The 18,302-nt window shown below is 42.3% G+C and overlaps 1 protein-coding gene across 3 annotated transcripts in view; it reads right to left on the reverse strand.

The window, feature by feature from the left end:
• The window catches only part of plekhf2 (pleckstrin homology domain containing, family F (with FYVE domain) member 2), a 34,158-nt gene that overhangs the window by 5,342 nt on the left and 10,514 nt on the right, over positions 1-18,302 (reverse strand). The window contains exon 1 of one of the 3 annotated variants that reach the window (XM_046302348.1): positions 12,903-13,196. The exons of the other annotated variants lie outside the window; for them this stretch is intronic. Within the exon in view, the coding sequence (XP_046158304.1) occupies positions 12,903-12,906 (4 nt within the window). The 5' untranslated portion in view covers positions 12,907-13,196. Of the gene's footprint in view, positions 1-12,902; positions 13,197-18,302 lie in introns of those variants that run through there. 3 annotated transcript variants of the gene reach the window in all.

Below are 18,302 nucleotides of genomic sequence, written 5' to 3' on the forward strand. Positions count from 1 at the left end.
AAGAGATTGTTCACTGAAATTACTTAATTATGCCCTGTAAGCAGTCGATGGAGAAGGTATGACAGCCCATACTTTGGTTTAGTTCGTCTGGCACGGTTTCCACATGCTAACGTTTTAGCATTTGTGGCACAAATCCTATTCAAGTCATGGGACTGATAGCTTTTTTTCCCCCACGCATCATATCCAAATCATGTGAAAGTATCCTACATTGATTGTAAAGCTCAATAAAGTCACTTATTGATGCTTTGAACACGAAGCACGAAAAATGCTAATATCAGTCCCATGACTTGGAAAATGTTGAAACTAAACCAAAGCATGGATTGCTGTGCTTTTCACCTTGTCTATAGACCACTTACAGAGTAAGGAAACCAATATGTCATTTGGGTGAACTATCCCTTTAATGTACCAGTAGAGAATTGCACTGTGACATTATATTCTAACAGGTTCTGATGTACCAGTAGAGAATTGCACTGGGACATTATATTCTGTAAGTATATTATATTATTATTATACATTATATTCTAACAGGTTCTGATGTACCAGGTGGTCCTTCTGTAGCTCAGTTGGTAGAGCATCTGATGTCCACCACCCATACGTAGAATGATGACTGTCTGGGACATTATATTCTAACAGGTTCTGATGTACCAGTAGAGAATTGCACTGGGACATTATATTCTAACAGGTTCTGATGTACTAGTAGAGAATTGCACTGGGACATTATATTCTAACAGGTTCTGATGTACCAGTAGAGAATTGCACTGGGACATTATATTCTAACAGGTTCTGATGTACCAGTAGAGAATTGCACTGGGACATTATATTCGAACAGGTTCTGACGTACCAGTAGAAAAACCAAGCTGCTCCTATCTAACTTTCATAACGATGACAACCTCCGTTACTCGCTCACCTCCTTAACCTCGCTCTCTGCCCAGAAAACACCATCTGTCTTTCCCAATCTAATTCCCTCACTCTCTCTATCCTTAGGGCACTTCCATCTGCAGCGTCACAGAACCATGGCATGAAACCAGAAAGCCCCATTTGCCCAGGAACACTAAGGTAACCTGCCTAAATGACTACTGACCCGTAGCACTCATGTCTGTAGCCATGAAGTGCTTTGAAAGGCTGGTCATGGCTCACAACATCATTATCCCAGAAACCCTAGACCCACTCCAATTTGCATACCGCCTCAGATGATGCAATCTCTATTGCACTCCACAGTGCTCATTCCCACATGGACAAAAGGAAAACCTACATGAGAATGCTATTCATTGTAGTGGAGCATGTTGAGAGTTAAGTTCCTTAATGTCCACATTACCAACAAACTATCATGGTCCAAACATACCAAGACAGTTGTGAAGAGGGCACGACAAAGCCTATTCCCCCTCAGGAGACTGAAAGGATTTGGCATGGGTCCTCAGAGCCTAAAACAGTTACAGCTGCACCAGGGTTTCATCCCTGCCTGGTATGTCAACTGCTCAGCCTCCGACCGGTACTACAGAGGGTAGTGCGTATGTCTGAGTACATCACCGGGGTCAAGCTTCCTGCAATCCAGGACCTACATACCAGGCGGTGTCAGAGGAAGGCCCGAAAAATTGTCAAAGACTCCACCCTAGTCATAGATGTCCTCTGCTACCGCACAGCAAGCTGTACCAGACCGCCAAGTCTAGGTCTAAAAGGCTTCTTAACAGCTTCTACCCCCAAGCCATAAGACTCCTGAACAGCTAGTCAAAAGGCTACCTCCCGCTACTCTATGGTTATTATCTATGCATAGTCTCTTTAACTCGACCTACATGTACATATTACGTCAATTACCTCGACTAATCTGTGCCTCAGCACATTGACTGTACCGGTGCCCCCTGTATGTAGCCTCACCACTGTTATTTTATACCTCTCATTTTGTTGGTTAAGGTCTTGTAAGTAAGCATTTCACTGTAAGGTCTACACCGGTTCTATTCGGCGTATGTGACAAATACAATGCTACCCTCATCTCTCCCACTCTTTGGAGTGAATCCAAAACTAGCAAAGCAAACACAGAAGTTCATCTGCTTTGACCCAACTTCCAGCAAAAGCACTGAGCAGGAGCTTGTAATTGTACATTCATATAGGTCAAAGGTAATTGATGGGCTGTGTTTGCCCTGTGGGCCTGTACCCTGCAAGAGGGACAGACTTCAGTTGTTTGAACTGGTGATGCACATGCATCTGATGCATACAATACTATAGGCACATTATTTTTGATCACTCAATCTCAAATCAAGCCTACAGATTGCATACACAGTCTACTCAACTAGGCAATCTCTTGATGTTGATACCAAGACAAATTCAAACCTAGGTACACACCTCTGGCAGATCTGTAATATGGAGTGGATCATAGCAACACAATGCCACTCCAGGCCTGGCCCCACTGTTGCTGCTCTGGGATTGTGCTAATTAGCAGCAGAAGCTAACACTAACATAAGCACTGGGGCCAAGCTACAGGCAGGGAGGGCACACAGGCTCACAGTTATCTGTGCATTAGCCACCTAGCCCAGAGAGCTAACACTATTGACGACCGGTAATATGGAGCCATGGAGTATAGGGCCTTGTGTGCCCCTGCCTGGAGGGGATATTGTTTAGAGACATATTACATTTACATTTAAGTCATTTAGCAGACGCTCTTATCCAGAGCGACTTACAAATTGGTGCATTCACCTTATGACATCCAGTGGAACAGTCACTTTACAATAGTGCATCTAAATCTTAAAGGGGGGGGGTGAGAGGGATTACTTATCCTATCCTAGGTATTCCTTAAAGAGGTGGGGTTTCAGGTGTCTCCCCAAAAGGCACCTAAAGACTCTCAGAACATGAGAAACAAGATTATCTGGTCTGATGAAACCAATATTGAACTCTTTGGCCTGAATGTCAAGCATCACGTCTGGAGGAAACCTGGCACCATCCCTATGGTGAAGCATGGTGGTGGCAGCATCATGCTGTGGGGATGTTTTTCAGCAGGCAGGGACTGGGAGACTAGTCAGGATCAAGACAAAGATGAACGGAGCAAAATACAGAGAGATCCTTAATGAAAACCTGCTCCAGAGCACTCAGGACCACAGAGTGGGGCGAAGGTTCACCTGCCAACAGGACAACGACACTAAGCACACAGCCAAGACAATGCATGAATGGCTTCGGGATAAGTCTGAATGTCCTTGAGTGGCCCAGCCAGAGCCCGGAATTGAACCCAATCTAACATCTCTGGAGAGACCTGAAAATAGCTGTGCTGCTACACTCCCCATCCAACCTGACAGAGCTTGATAAGATCTGCAGAGAAGAATGGGAGAAACTCCACGAATACAGGTTTGCCAAACTTGTAGCGTCATACCCAAGAAGAATCAAGGCTGTAATCGCTGCCAAAGGTGTTTCAACAAAGTATTGAGTAAAGGGTCTGAATAATTATGTAAATGTAATATTTCTGTTTTTTATTTTTATTTTAATTGGCTAAAATTTCAAAAATCCTGCTTTTGCTTTGTCATTATATTAGCCCTGTTAGTGAGGCCTCTCTGCCTACTGCCATGACGACAAGCTTCAGCTGCAGTCAAGAGAAAAGGAAAGGAGATGAAGGATTGTGTCAGGGAAATTAATCATAGGGAGTTAGGTTAAGAGAAAGATACAAGGCTGCTTGGTCTCTTCATTGGTATTTAATGCCCAATAGAAAGAGAGGCCTAAACCTTTCAACACATCTGATTACAACAGATGATCTTGATCACTTTACACTGTCAAAAAAAAATACTTTGCGGTGGTGAGGCTGCATGGAGGCATCGATTCAAACACCTACATGTAAATGGCAAAGGAATACGAGGACGCTTTGACATTTAGCATTGAGGCGCAAGGTTCTGCGCCCACCAGGTTAGGCGTGGTAGTTTTCATCTGAAGGGCCCAACATGTTGGGACAAAACCAACTGCCAATCCTAGTTGTGACTGTGTGAACTAGTGACTCACCTCTGCTTTGCAAGGTTAAACACAGAGTGGAGAGGGAGGCCTATGCCATTTCAGAGAAAAGTGCTTCAGTGAGGCTATAGATTTTGCATTAACTTTATAAAGTAACAGGCTTAACGTGTCTTAGGCCTATAGTACAAATCAGTGGATTCAATACATTTAGTTCCGAAGATGCAGATTCCAGCTCTCATCCAAAATAACAGCAGAATGACCTCAGCCTCACTTTCACACCGCCTCCTCTTCAGTGTGACACGCAGTAAACAGATGGGGAAGACAGAAAAACATCTCATGTCCTTTCAGCTTAGCTCGGGCCATACACCACCTTCAGCTCAACGGGTCAACCAGTGCACTGCCTGAAAGAGTAAGCACATACGGACTGAATTCATTTAGACCTTGTAATACTATGCATGTGCGTGCATGTACTTCTGCTGTCAAATAGGTTAGGGTACACAGGGTCCACTACCTAGTATCAAGTAATCTCGGAAATCCATAACTAAAATCCCACGTAATTGCATCAGATGCTTGATTAAGTTCTGGTTGCAGACTTGCCAGAAAAGATACTAGAACGAGGGGAAGCAGAGCTGTAGCTCCACCCCCTCGCCTTGCAGGTTACAGGCAAGTTTATGGGCCAAATGACCCCTCCCCTCTCTGAAATTTTAAAGATGTGCACGCACACCTGTGAAATCGTGATTTGTCCAAATGATCAGTGACAAAAGAAAATATGCACTGGAACAGGGTAATTAGTCACGAGTCATCGAATCAAACACATGCGTATGTCCACAAAATATTTAGTACTGTTATAAATAATGACAGATAAAAAAAAGATTTTCAAGAGTAATATCAACAACAACAAAAAATGATGTTTTTTTTGCAAAAGAACTACCACGCCAAAACACATGCAGGATAACCACCTCCTCACACAAATCTGGACTCCGGTCAGACACCACGCAACATGTGGCAACAACACTTGGGAGTGTTTTAGGTTGTCATGTGCTGATTGGTTGCTCTTGTGCCTCTTGTCTCTGAGTGGACGTACAGGTTGCCAAGTTGACAGGTGGGAGAAGGTTGCCAGGTAGCAGAGGGTAGCAAGGTGGTGAATACACCTCTATCCCAGCACCAGGTTGACTATGGGCTTCCCCATCACCAGCTGGTCCTTTCAGAACCTCAAACTTTCCCTCCGTCATCAGCGACACCAGATCTTGGACAGGTTGGGGAAAAGGACAACCTTTTACAGAGCACTCTTCATAGTTTTAGATGCTGGAGTAACAGGACTAAAGACTTAATTTTGAATGGCACGGTTAGCTGACGCAGACACTTGTTGCTATAGCCTACCTCGGGTTACGGGAGAAGCAGTAGCTAAAGATAAACCCATGATTAATAGATTACGAGCCCTGTCCTCTCGCTCTTTCAGGTTTATTTTTCTAGCCATTTTGCCCAGAATCAGATTGAGGTTGTGAAAATACACCCAACATTATGCAGACATGAAAACAGGACTTCTTCAAAAAGTCAACACTCATGATGTTAGTTCTTCTTCTTCTTCTTCTCCCCACAACATTTTCTATGTGAAGTTTATATGAGTTTGTGGGGAGGGCCCAATGAACACAGTTGCCACCCTACATCTTCCTGAGGCAACATAAAGGCCAATAATGCTAACATTTTCCATAGGCAGGAGGGCATCCAAGCCACACATGGTGTAATGGTCATAATAAACTAATGGTATAGGAGGAGACACTGCCAATAAACAGCAGGTTTAAAAAGGCCTGGCTCTCATAATGAATGGTTCCTTGCTCTTTCCTTCCTGTAACGTTGAACAGAAGAGGCACTGCATGCAAAACAGTCTTCTTTCAGTCTCAAATTGGGAGACAGTTCATCTAAAAATAATCCAAGGTTTCCCCAGATGGGTCACCATTGCAAAACAATTGTCTTCATGAAGCAGATGGAGGGAGGCAGCAGGGGACATTCAACCTTTCTCCTCAGTGCTGAGCTACAAGATTTCTTAGCCTAACTAACTTTCAGACACTAGAATACTCTGAGGACCACTGAGTCTGAAAGTGCAATGCAGTTCTATACCGGCCACGTCTCATGAACTCTGGCAAGACAGAGAAGTGACTCAGATACTAAGAGAATGAAAGTGTCAGAAGGAAGAGAGAAAGAGCAATGTGTATGCTCTATCTAGAGGTCGATTAATCGGAATGGCCGATTAATTAGGGCAGATTTCAAGTTTTCATAACAAGCGGAAATCGTTATTTTTGGACACCAATTTTACAGATTAAAAACATTTTTTTAACACCTTTATTTAATTAGGCAAGTCAGGTAAGTACACATTCTTATTTTCAATGACGGCCTAGGAAAGGTGGGTTAACTGCCTCGTTCAGGGGCGGCAGGGTAGCCTAGTGGTTAGAGTGTTGGACTAGTAACCGGATCCCCGAGCTGTCGTTCTGCCCCTGAGCAGGTACTGTTCCTAGGCCGTCATTGAAAATAAGAATTTGTTCTTAACTGACTTACCTATTAAATAAAAGGTTAAAAAAAAACATTTAAAAGGGGCAGAACGACAGATTTTCACCTTGTCAGCTCGGGGGATCCACTCTTGCAAACGTACAATTAACTAGTTCAACGCAATAACGACCTGCCTCTTGTTGCACTCCACAAGGAGACTGCCTGTTACGCGAATGCAGTAAGTTGCTAGCTAGCATTACATTTATCTTATAAAAAACAATCAATCATAATCACTTAACTACACATGGTTGATGATATTACTAGATATTATCTAGCGTGTCATGCGTTGCGTATAATCTGACTGAGCATACAAGCATCTGACTGAGCGGTGGTAGGCAGAAGCAGGCGCGTAAACATTCATTCAAACAGCACTTTCGTGCGTTTTGACAGCAGCTCTTCGTTGTGCGTCAAGCATTCCCTGTTTATGACTTCAAGCCTATCAACTCCCGAAATGAGGCTTGTGTAACCGAAGTGAAATGGCTAGCTAGTTAGCGCACGCTAATAGCGTTTCAAACGTTGCTCGCTCTGAGCCTTGGAGTGGTCGTTTCCCTTGCTCTGCATGAGTAACGCTGCTTCGAGGGTGGCTGTTGTCGATGTGTTCCTGGTTCGAGCACAGGTAGGGGCGAGGGGAGGGACGGAGGCTATACTGTTACACTGGCAATACTAAAGTGCCTATAAGAACATCCAATAGTCAAAGGTTAATGAAATACAAATGGTATAGAGAGAAATAGTCCTATAATTTCTATAATAACGACAACATAAAACTTCTTACCTGGGAATATTGAAGACTCATGTTAAAAGGAACCACCAGCTTTCATATGTTCTCATGTTCTGAGCAAGGAACTGAAAAGTTAGCTTTCTTACATGGCACATATTGCACTTTTACTTTCTTCTCCAAAACTTTGTTTTTGCATTATTTAAACCAAATTGATCATGTTTCATTATTTATTTGAGGCTAAATTGATTTTATTGATGTATTATATTAAGTTAAAATAAGTGTTAATTCAGTATTGTTGTAATTGTCATTATTACAAATACTTTTTTAAAAATTTAATTTTTTTTACAATGTATTATTTATTAATTTTTTTAAATCAGCCGATTAATCGGTATCGGCTTTTTTGGTCCTCCAATAATCAGTATCGGTATTGAAAAATCATAATTGGTCGACCTCTAGCTCTATCCCAAACAGAAACCTCCAAAACAAGCAAATCGATTAAGAGGGTTCGGTTGCTGACAAGGATGCTGCTGCTTTTGCATATGAGAGGTCAAAGACAGGCAGAAACTGCTTCGCCAAAAGAAATCCCCGATCACGCTAGTAGGTGACGCCATGGCAACATTGGCTAGCTAAGCTCATGCGTAAACACGTCAGTGGGTCTAACGGTCGTCTGGTGCACAACTGCACATGTGCAGGCCATCAAAGTAAAGGTACTCCTTCGATATAAAGTTGTTTTTGACAAAAATGAAAACGTGTTTGTCACTTTCACAAGTTTGGAGTAATAACACGTTCAACTACCAATTAAGACTTCTCAAACACCAAACCACAGCCTGCTCAGTCTATTTCGCAAGCGTTCCTGGAAGCCTCGCAATGTTGCACCTCTGGGTTTAGAAACTCTTGTGGCGTGGTAGCTTAACAACATCACTGTTGGGGGGGCTCATGTTTTATGCACAGTTTGTTTTATGCACAGTTTGTTTGCCACAGCCGCCTCCTACAGAGGAAGTAATTACCTTGCACACATTCATCTAAAGAGATGAGCATCAAGTTATTTTTACACATTTCACCAAAACACGAATTCATGACCTTAAAGCAGAAACCAGCAGTTAAAACAATAAAGCGACCTACCCAGAAGTTTCAGTAAAAAGTTAAGGGATCGGGCTTGAGAAATGTAACCACTCAAATTCATAGAGCTATGGATGCAAGGATTCACCATCCATGATGTCAAAATTATAGTTTAAACCATGTTTTAAGGCTATATAGGGTTTGTATTTATTTTGTTGACAAAGATTGGGAGTAAAACATGTTTATATTTGGGGTTATGAAAGGGCACGACAGTTGAACTTAAGTCATTTCTAAGTTATATTCTTCAAGAATCAAATGGGAACATATAATTAAATTTACACTGAGTGTACAAAACATTAAGAACACCTGCTTTTTCCATGACAGACTGACCAGGTGAATCCAGCTGAAATCAATGATCCCAAATTGATGTCACTTCAAAATCTGTGTAGATGAAGGGGAAGAGATGGGTTAAAGGATTGTTATGCCTTCAGACAATTGAGACATAAATTGTGTATGTGCCATTCAGAGGGTGAAAGGCAAGACAAAAGTTTGAAGTGCCTTTGAACGGAGTATGGTAGTAGGTGCCAGGTGCACCAGTTTGTGTCACGAACTGCAACACAGCTGGGTTTTCCAATAGTGTGTTTCAAGAATGGTTCACCACCAAAAGGACATCTTGCCAACTTGACAACTGTGGAAAATATTGGCGTCAAAACGGCATAGCATCCCTGCGGAACCCTTTCGACACCTTGGAGAATCCATGTTCTGAGGGCAAAATTGAGGCTGTTCTGGGGGGGGGTGCAACTCAATATTAGGATGTTCTTAATGTTTTGTACACTCAGTGTATAAGTTCAAATGGATGTAGAAATTGCTGATTACCCCTTTAATTGAAGGAAGCATTGCATTGGATGAAAGATGGAGGATAGCATAATTGAACCAGACAGGAAGAGAATATCCACCTCAAGCATTTCAGCTATTAAAGTGAAAGTATGTCTGCCAAGCTCATGATTCACAACACCTTGGACCATGTAGCACAGGTTGTATGAGAGGATAAGCACACCCTCACTGTATATGTGACACATTTGACTTCACCACCACCACCAGCAGGTGTTTATGTAAGCTGAAGTACAGTACAGCTATAGGCCTATGCCTCCTCACTGAGAACGAATGTCACCAGTGACCAGATACCTCCAAAAGAATTTAGGCTACTACTTCACTACACCCAACTCTGCTCTTCCTTCTCCTCCAATCCAAATCTCCTCTTATACCGTGCTGAGGTGATTCTACTAGAGTCACTGCATTTTGGTAAAAGTAGTAGACTCAATTTCACAGAGTTGTTCCATTTGGTATCAAATTCTCCTCATTTTAAGGATGGCAGGAAGTCCAAGAACCAGAGGACCACAAGTTGTCCACTCAACAGCCAGCCCCAATCACCAAGGACAGAACTTACCAGACAGCCAGAAAAAAATATGTTGAGTCCTTGGGACTGAGAAGTACCACTTCACTGTAGTGTAGCACAGTACACCAAACTTTCTGTACCTTTTCAGTAATAGAACATGAAAACCAGTTTGTTACTTTCGGTACTTCTGTCAGTCTCAAACGTGCCTCATGTCGTCTACTGATTGAGGAGGATAAAGTATGTCTATCAGGGCAGCAGATGTCCCCTTATAATGGGAGAGCACCGTGCCTGCTCCACTTACTCTTCGCTAGCCTGGCCTGAGGAACCACTGCACTCATTAGCATTACAGGCTAGAACACTTGCAAGAAGATACTTCCGAGGGGCACAACGGTCTAATGTACTGCATCTCAATGATAGAGGCATCACTACAGACCCTGGTTCGATTCCAGGCTGTATCACAACCGGCTGTGATTGGGAGTCACATAGGGCAGTACCCAATTGGCCCATTGTCGTCCGGGTTAGGGTTTGGCCTGGGGTAGGTCATCATTGTAAATAAGAATTTGTTCTTAACTGACTTCCCTAGTTTTTGCATGGGCAAAGCGGCAGGAGATACATATTTAATTATTTTTGTTTATCAGAAAAGGTCTAACCATTCAATTGAGACACGGCTGAAATACAAAATTGTGCTATAGTCATTGGCTATGTCATAGCTAATTTGTAACCATGAATATTGATATATTACTAGGTCAAACACTTTGAATTTGCAAAAATGACAAAATAATTAGTGGGTGATGGGGTTTCAGATCTAACGTTTAGGGACAAAAAGCAAACATTATCCCCATTATCTGATAGTGGGGTGGTAGATGCCGAGTCATCCTTATGGCTCAGCTCAGGTGCCGACAGAAACCATAGACACACACACACACACACACACACACACACACACACACACACACACACACACACACACACACACACACACACACACACACACACACACACAGTGAGAGGTCAGCTCAGACAGATTCAGCTTAAAGGCACCCAGCTCAAACTCCATTAGAATTTAGAATGGAAAACTAATGTGCTTATACAACAAATGTTAGTGCATCGAATCGTTCCTCTAATCAAACCAAATCGCTCCGAATCGTTTAAAACCAAAAAAAGCTACACATCCCTAAGATTTACCATTTAAATAAATGATTACCTTTAGGTAATTCGTTATTTTTTTTACCAAAACTCAAATTGTAATGCAATGATATTGAACTCAAAAGATCTGTCTGGGTCAAGTGACATTGTGACTTTGGCTGATATGCCTTCTTTATTTGTTGTGGTATAGAGTAAAAAAAAGTCCCAAAAATTCTGGTATCGTGACAACACTACCGCACTGTGTTATCATCAGCTTACAACAAACAACTTCAGCCTTGTAGAGGACACACTCCTGGCTTACCATGAGCACAGAATGTCTACACAGAGGATTACATGATCTCAATATGAGATAAGGGGGTTGTAAATATATTGTGTCAAGTGGCTGTTTATGTGATATCTAAACAGGTGTGCAGTGCAGCCACATCCAACTGTTGAATAGGACAGGGCTAAGTTAAGGTCAAACCCCTCACTGCAAATATAGGGGGGTGACCTTTCAAAACAAACCTTTCCCCCTTCTGACGACCAGGTGGCGAATCGCATCTCTGCATGTCTGGCAGACATATCAGTGTGGATGACGGATCACCACCTCAAGCTGAACTTCGGCAAGACGGAGCTCCAACTGTTGAATAGGACAGGGCTAAGTTAAGGTCAAACCCCTCACTGCAAATATAGGGGGGTGACCTTTCAAAACAAACCATTGGACCTAATGGTCTCTGATGATATAGTGGCATGATGACATTCTCACTTCACATTTCAGGTACTACAGTTGATATGGTACCCTTCCCCAGATCGGTGCCTCGACACAATCCTTTCTCGGGGATCTACGGACAATTTCTTCGACCTTGGTTTTTGCTATGACATGTACTGTCAACTGTGGGACCTTGTATAGACAGGTGTGCACGCCTTCCCAAATGTCCAATTAATTGAATTTACCACAGGTAGACTCCAATCAAGTTGTATAAACATCTCAAGGATGATCAGTTGACAACTCCATTGTGTCCTCCTCCCAGAGCGCTAAGAACCTTGGCGTGATCCTGGACAACACCCTGTCGTTCTCAACTAACATCAAGGCGGTGGCCCGTTCCTGTAGGTTCATGCTCTACAACATCCGCAGAGTACGACCCTGCCTCACACAGGAAGCGGCGCAGGTCCTAATCCAGGCACTTGTCATCTCCCGTCTGGATTACTGCAACTCGCTGTTGGCTGGGCTCCCTGCCTGTGCCATTAAACCCCTACAACTCATCCAGAACGCCGCAGCCCGTCTGGTGTTCAACCTTCCCAAGTTCTCTCACGTCACCCCGCTCCTCCGCTCTCTCCACTGGCTTCCAGTTGAAGCTCGCATCCGCTACAAGACCATGGTGCTTGCCTACGGAGCTGTGAGGGGAACGGCACCTCAGTACCTCCAGGCTCTGATCAGGCCCTACACCCAAACAAGGGCACTGCGTTCATCCACCTCTGGCCTGCTCGCCTCCCTACCACTGAGGAAGTACAGTTCCCGCTCAGCCCAGTCAAAACTGTTCGCTGCTCTGGCCCCCCAATGGTGGAACAAACTCCCTCACGACGCCAGGACAGCGGAGTCAATCACCACCTTCCGGAGACACCTGAAACCCCACCTCTTTAAGGAATACCTAGGATAGGATAAAGTAATCCTTCTACCCCCCTTAAAAGATTTAGAAGCACTATTGTAAAGTGACTGTTCCACTGGATGTCATAAGGTGAATGCACCAATTTGTAAGTCGCTCTGGATAAGAGCGTCTGCTAAATGACTTAAATGTAAATGTAAATCAATGGAAACAGGATGTTTTGAGTCTCATTGCAAAGGGACTGAATACTTATGTAAATAAGATTTGTATTTTATTTTTAATACGTTTCCAAAAATGACTTAAAACCTGTTGTCATTAAGAGGTATTGTGTGTAGATTGATGAGTAAAAATGTACATAATCCATTTTAGAATAAGACTGTAACGTAACAAAATGTGGAAAAGGGAAAGGGGTCTGAATAGTTTCTGAATGCACTGTGAAATCCCAATAGAGAATGCCAACTAAATGCTAAAGAGCGCATTGTAAACATTTTGTACAGTTTCGGACCTAAAGAAGTAACTCAAAAACACTACTCACTCATTTTGCTGCACGCACAAAACTAATATTTGCCCACAAGGCTCTTGATCCAGGAGGGGATTCTCTGCTGTTACCAAGCGAATGCTTGATTTAGGAATAAGCTAACCACTTAGCTAGATAGCTAACTAGCTACTAAATTTGCACACCAAATGCACAACTGCAGACATATAGCACATTGATGTAACATACGTTATAAAATATATCTAGCTGGCAAACATTTAGCTGTGAATTCCATACTGTAATTAGATCCCCTGGCGCATGCTGCACAACAGTGAGTGACTCACAAAGCTCCAGTCTCTCGTCGTTTTCTTGTAAACAAACACCATGTGACACGTGACTGGGGACTACCGTAAACTTCATAAGAATGTGACAGAGGGAACTGAAGAACGCAATGTTCTTTATCTCCTATAGTATTGCACAAGTTGACTGCGGGTATTTACTTAAAAAGTATCTACAAATATATCCCGTGGCTTTTCCAAATACCCCGGTATATACTGCCCAAGCCTAATTCATGACATGCACAATTGCTTGGGACTGTTGTGAATGTGCTCTCTAAACCAGAGCAAGAGGGCAGTCTAACCAAAGCATGTCCAATGCACTGTATTTATAGAATACCCTTATCAATCCAATTGCAACAATGTTTTATTTGAATTTCAGTCTAACCTTTGTTAGGGGACCTCTACCTTCAGGTGAAGGTGTGGAGTGGGACATTCCACGGTGTAAACTATTACAGTGAAGCCTCCTGGTGATAAGGCTAGATTATAACCTTGCGCAGGTGAGAGTTTAAAAAAATAAAACACTGGTTATGGAGGGACAAAAACAAACACCCTACTCTTAAAATGGCAAATAATGATTCAGCTACTATTCTCTACTGAGAACCTTGGAGGGAAAGCTTTCGTCATTGCCATAACTTGCTGACTCAGAAGCTAGTAAAAAAAAAAGAAGCATTAAGCAGAAAGTATGTTAAATTTGACTAGAGGAGGGGAAGCCATCCCCCAGTGTTGTGGGCTAGGCTATATAAAACCTCTGAAACAATTTAATGGAGCAGGAAATGGACCATGGGATTCGATTTGAATTGATTGAAATCATTGAAAGATTGTCTTTGACTAAGTGACTGACCCAAATTGACTTCAGCTGCCTCTACGCCAAAAGTTGACACGCTATATACAGTTGAAATCGGAAGTTTACATATACCTTAGCCAAATACATTTAAACTCAGTTTCAGAATTCCTGACATTTAATCCTAATAAAAATGCACTCTTAGGATCACCACTTTATTTTAAGAATGTGAAATGTCAATAATAGTAGAAATAATTATTTATTTCAGCTTTTATTTCATCACATTCCCAGTGGGTCAGAAATTGACATGCACTCAATTAGTATTTGGTAGCATTTCCTTTAAATTGTTTAACTTGGGTCAAATGTTTCAGGTAGCCTTCCACAAGCTTCCTACAATGAGTTGGGTGAATAATAGCCCATTCCTCCTGATAGAGCTGGTGTAACAGTCAGGTTTGGAGGCCTCCTTGCTCGCACACTTTTTCAGTTCTGCCCACAAATTGTCTATGGGATTGAGGTCAGGGCTTTGTGATGGCCACTCCAATACCTTGACTTTGTTGTCCTTAAGCCATTTTGCCACAACTTTGCAAGTATGCTTGGGGTAATTGTCCATTTGGAAGACCTGTTTGCAACCAAGTTTTAACTTCCTGACTGATATATTGAAGCAACAAATCTCAAGACATCTACATAAATGTTCCCTTTGTGAAGTGCACCAGTCCCTCCTGCAGCAAAGCACCCCCACACCATGATGCTGCCACCCCGTGCTTCACGGCTGGGATGGTGTTCTTCGGCTTACGAACATCCCCCTTTTTCCTCCAAACATAACGACGGTCATTATGGCCAAACAGTTCTAATTTTGTTTCATCAGACCAGAGGACATTTCTCCAAAAAGTACGATCTTTGTCCCCGTAGTCTGGCTTTTTTATGGCGGTTTTGGAGCAGTGGCTTCTTCCTTGCTGAGCTGCCTTTCAGGTTGTCGATATAGGACTCATTTTACTGTGGATATAGATACTTTTGTACCTGTTTCTTCCAGCATCTTGACATGGTCCTTTGCTGTTGTTCTGGGAATGATTTGCACTTTTCGCACCAAAGTACGTTCATCTCTAGGAGACAGAATTACGTCTCCTTCCTGAACGTTATGACGGCTGTGCGGTCCCATGGTGTTTATACTTGCATACTATTGTTTGTGCAGATGAACGTGGTACCTTCTGGTGTTTGGAAATTGCTCCAAGAATGAACCAGACATGTGGAGGTCTACAATATTTTTTCTGAGGTCTTGGCTGATTTATTTTGATTTTCCCATGATGTCAAGCAAAGAGTCACTGAGTTTGAAGGTAGACCTTGAAATATGTCCGCAGGTACACCTCCAATTGACTCAAATTATGTCAATTAGCCTATCAGAAGCTTTAAAGCCATGACATAATTTTCTGGAATTTTCCAAGCGGTTTAAAGGCACAGTCAACTTAGTGTATGTAAACTTCTGACCCACTGGAATTGTGATACAGTGAATTACAAGTGAAATAATCTGTCTGTAAACAATTGTTGAAAAAATTACTTGTGTCATGCACAACGTAGATGTCCTAACCGACTTGCAAAAACTAAAGTTTAACAAGAATTTTGTGGAGTGGTTGAAAAGCGAGTTTTAATGACTCCAACCAAAGTGTATGTATACTTCCGACTTCAACTGTATGATCCAAGTACCTTTTTGTCTCAAAATTATTTTTTAGGCTAGGCCTATAGGCTGACAACATAATTTCCAGCACTACAATTTCCAGTACAGGAAGTGTGGGAGCTTTAGTAAGTCTATGCATTAGCTCAGCCTCATACCGCTCACAGGGTTGTAAAATCACCATGGAGATCAAGAGTCCGACTGACACGCCTCTTTCCGACCGAGTTGTGGTAAAGGTCAAAGGGTACTGTGTCATGTGGTTGACCCTTAAGCTCTCTGCTTCTATGTGGAGAAGTTGTTACTCATACCACTCAATCAGAAAGCTATGATCGCTCCCTCAGCAGCAGGCAACAGCATTCACTACAGATTGATGTTTAAAGTGAAAAAAAAGGGTAGCTGCTCTCCATATGCGGTTTGAGTATTAACACATGCTATTTTCTGATGACATGTGAAATGGCTGCTCTTCCAAACTCTTTCCAGGTTTTTGGTAGCGCTCGTTAAACTCAACCATAGGAGCAGAACCAGCAAGAGAGGAGTTTGGCTACACAGGAATGCACCATAACAACATCTGTTACACTCCTTCAGATGTGCTCATTCGTTCATCATATTCACTTCTGGGACATTTTAATACAAAAGGTAGCAGAGAACGGTAAAAGGTTGAGTGGTACGGCTTGCAGTTAGCCACTTTGAATAAAACTCTTCTAATAGCAATAAAAAACTAGGCTACTCATGTCCCATCTTGCTAACTGTTTGCTTACCTCCCATTTGGATAAAAGTGAAGTTCTAACAACTGAAATCCTCTCACAGAAGTGAAGCTCTCAAGTGAAATCCTCTCACAGAGACATACAAAGACAATACATCAGAAGTAAAGGGCATTGCAAAAGTGAGTCTGAATTGTGCCTTTTCAAAAACGTCAGGTGGGAGGCAGGCACAACAAATGCAGAAGTGAAACGCTTACATAATATGAAGAACCCTCCTGTTGGGACAGGAAACTATTTACCAATACATTATAGGCCTTTCTGTGACATAACCACTTTCTGGTGAGAAAGATTAGCATAATTGACATACACTACATCAATCACTTTAGCAAGTTAACAATATTTGTGAGCTGCTAAAGCGACTGCAACCTATTTGTTTCAGAGTGGGAAGTATTCTAGTGTATTTAATCTGCATCCATTTATAAACAGTGTCATATTGGATTAAATGTATTGGATTACAGAAACCAGAGCAACATCCTGTACCGGTGTGGCAGAGCAGCTAGTTACCTGAGGCTGGGATGAGTCCTCCTGGGCAAGTCGATTGCATTTAGCCTCACCTAGGCCTAGCTCATAGAATACTGTTTTTACACTGTTAAGCTAAAAAAAAGACAAGGGACAAAACCGCTGTCAAAAGACTACTTGTAGGTGCTTCTTTGCAGATGCACATTTCATGCATTGCCTCTGACCACGTGAAACTACGAGGGGAAAAATATGACAGCATATGTATTCAATAGGCAATAGCCTATTGACACACTTGCACAACCTTGTCCTTTTGCTACTCTACAGTAAAGTGAGCAGTGTGTGTGTGTGTGTGTGTGTGTGTGTGTGTGTGTGTGTGTGTGTGTGTGTGTGTGTGTGTGTGTGTGTGTGTGTGTGTGTGTAAAAGCAGCAGCTAGATACCTCTAATTTTAACATAATTGTACAACGCTGATGCTCTGACCTGGTGAAAATCTAGCTAGCTAATGTCGTAATCACAATTTCTTAATCCTGATCCTAGTGACTGAATATGGCACCTGCTTGGCATCCAAGTGCAAAGTGTTAATGGTAGTACGTACGGTCCAGTACATCACTGGGGACAAGCTCCCTGCCATCCAAGTCCCTAAAAAAATTGTCTAAGACTCCAGCCACCCAGGTCATAGACTGTTCATTCTGCTATTGCACAGCAAGCAGGACCGATGCACCAAGTCTGGAACCAAAAGGACCCTGAACTGCTTCTACCCCCAAGCCATAAGACTGGTAAATATTTAACCAAATGGCTACCCGGACTATCTGCATTGGCCCTTTTTACACCAATTCTTTGGACTCATATACGCTGCTGCTACTGTTAATTATATATCCCGTTGCATAGTCAATTACACATCTACCTCAATTACCTCGTACCCCTGCACATCGACTCGGTACCCCATGTATATAGCTAAGTTATCATTACTCATTATATATTTATTCCTCGTGTTACAATTTTTCAATTGTTTATCAATTTCTCTCTCTGCATTGTTGGGAAGGGCCCTTAAGAAAGAATTGATTCTAAATTGCAGTACAGTTCTAGAAACAGAAATCCCTCTACTTACATCTCACAACTAAGTAATTTCACAAATACACACTTACTGTACAATGTTTTAACCGGTTAACACAGTTGCACCCGACAGTATTTTTCAGTGACAAGATGTTTGTTACACACAGGTGTCAGTGATGCAGATAGCTAATTAGCACAAGTTGTTAGTCCACTCTGTCTTCCATAAACTAGTGATGTTACGTTTAATACTGGCGCACCAAGGCAATCGCTAAGCACTTTATTTTGAAGCAGTGTGGAGATGCTTTATCAAAGGCACGTGATCAATGACGTCCGAAGCTTCTTTTCATCATACCTAATTAAATACAAATAATCATTTGTAAGTCAGTTAAGTACAAATTCTTATT

The sequence above is a fragment of the Oncorhynchus gorbuscha genome, linkage group LG15 (assembly GCF_021184085.1).
Source record: "Oncorhynchus gorbuscha isolate QuinsamMale2020 ecotype Even-year linkage group LG15, OgorEven_v1.0, whole genome shotgun sequence".
In the NCBI taxonomy this organism is placed as follows: Eukaryota; Metazoa; Chordata; class Actinopteri; order Salmoniformes; family Salmonidae; genus Oncorhynchus; species Oncorhynchus gorbuscha.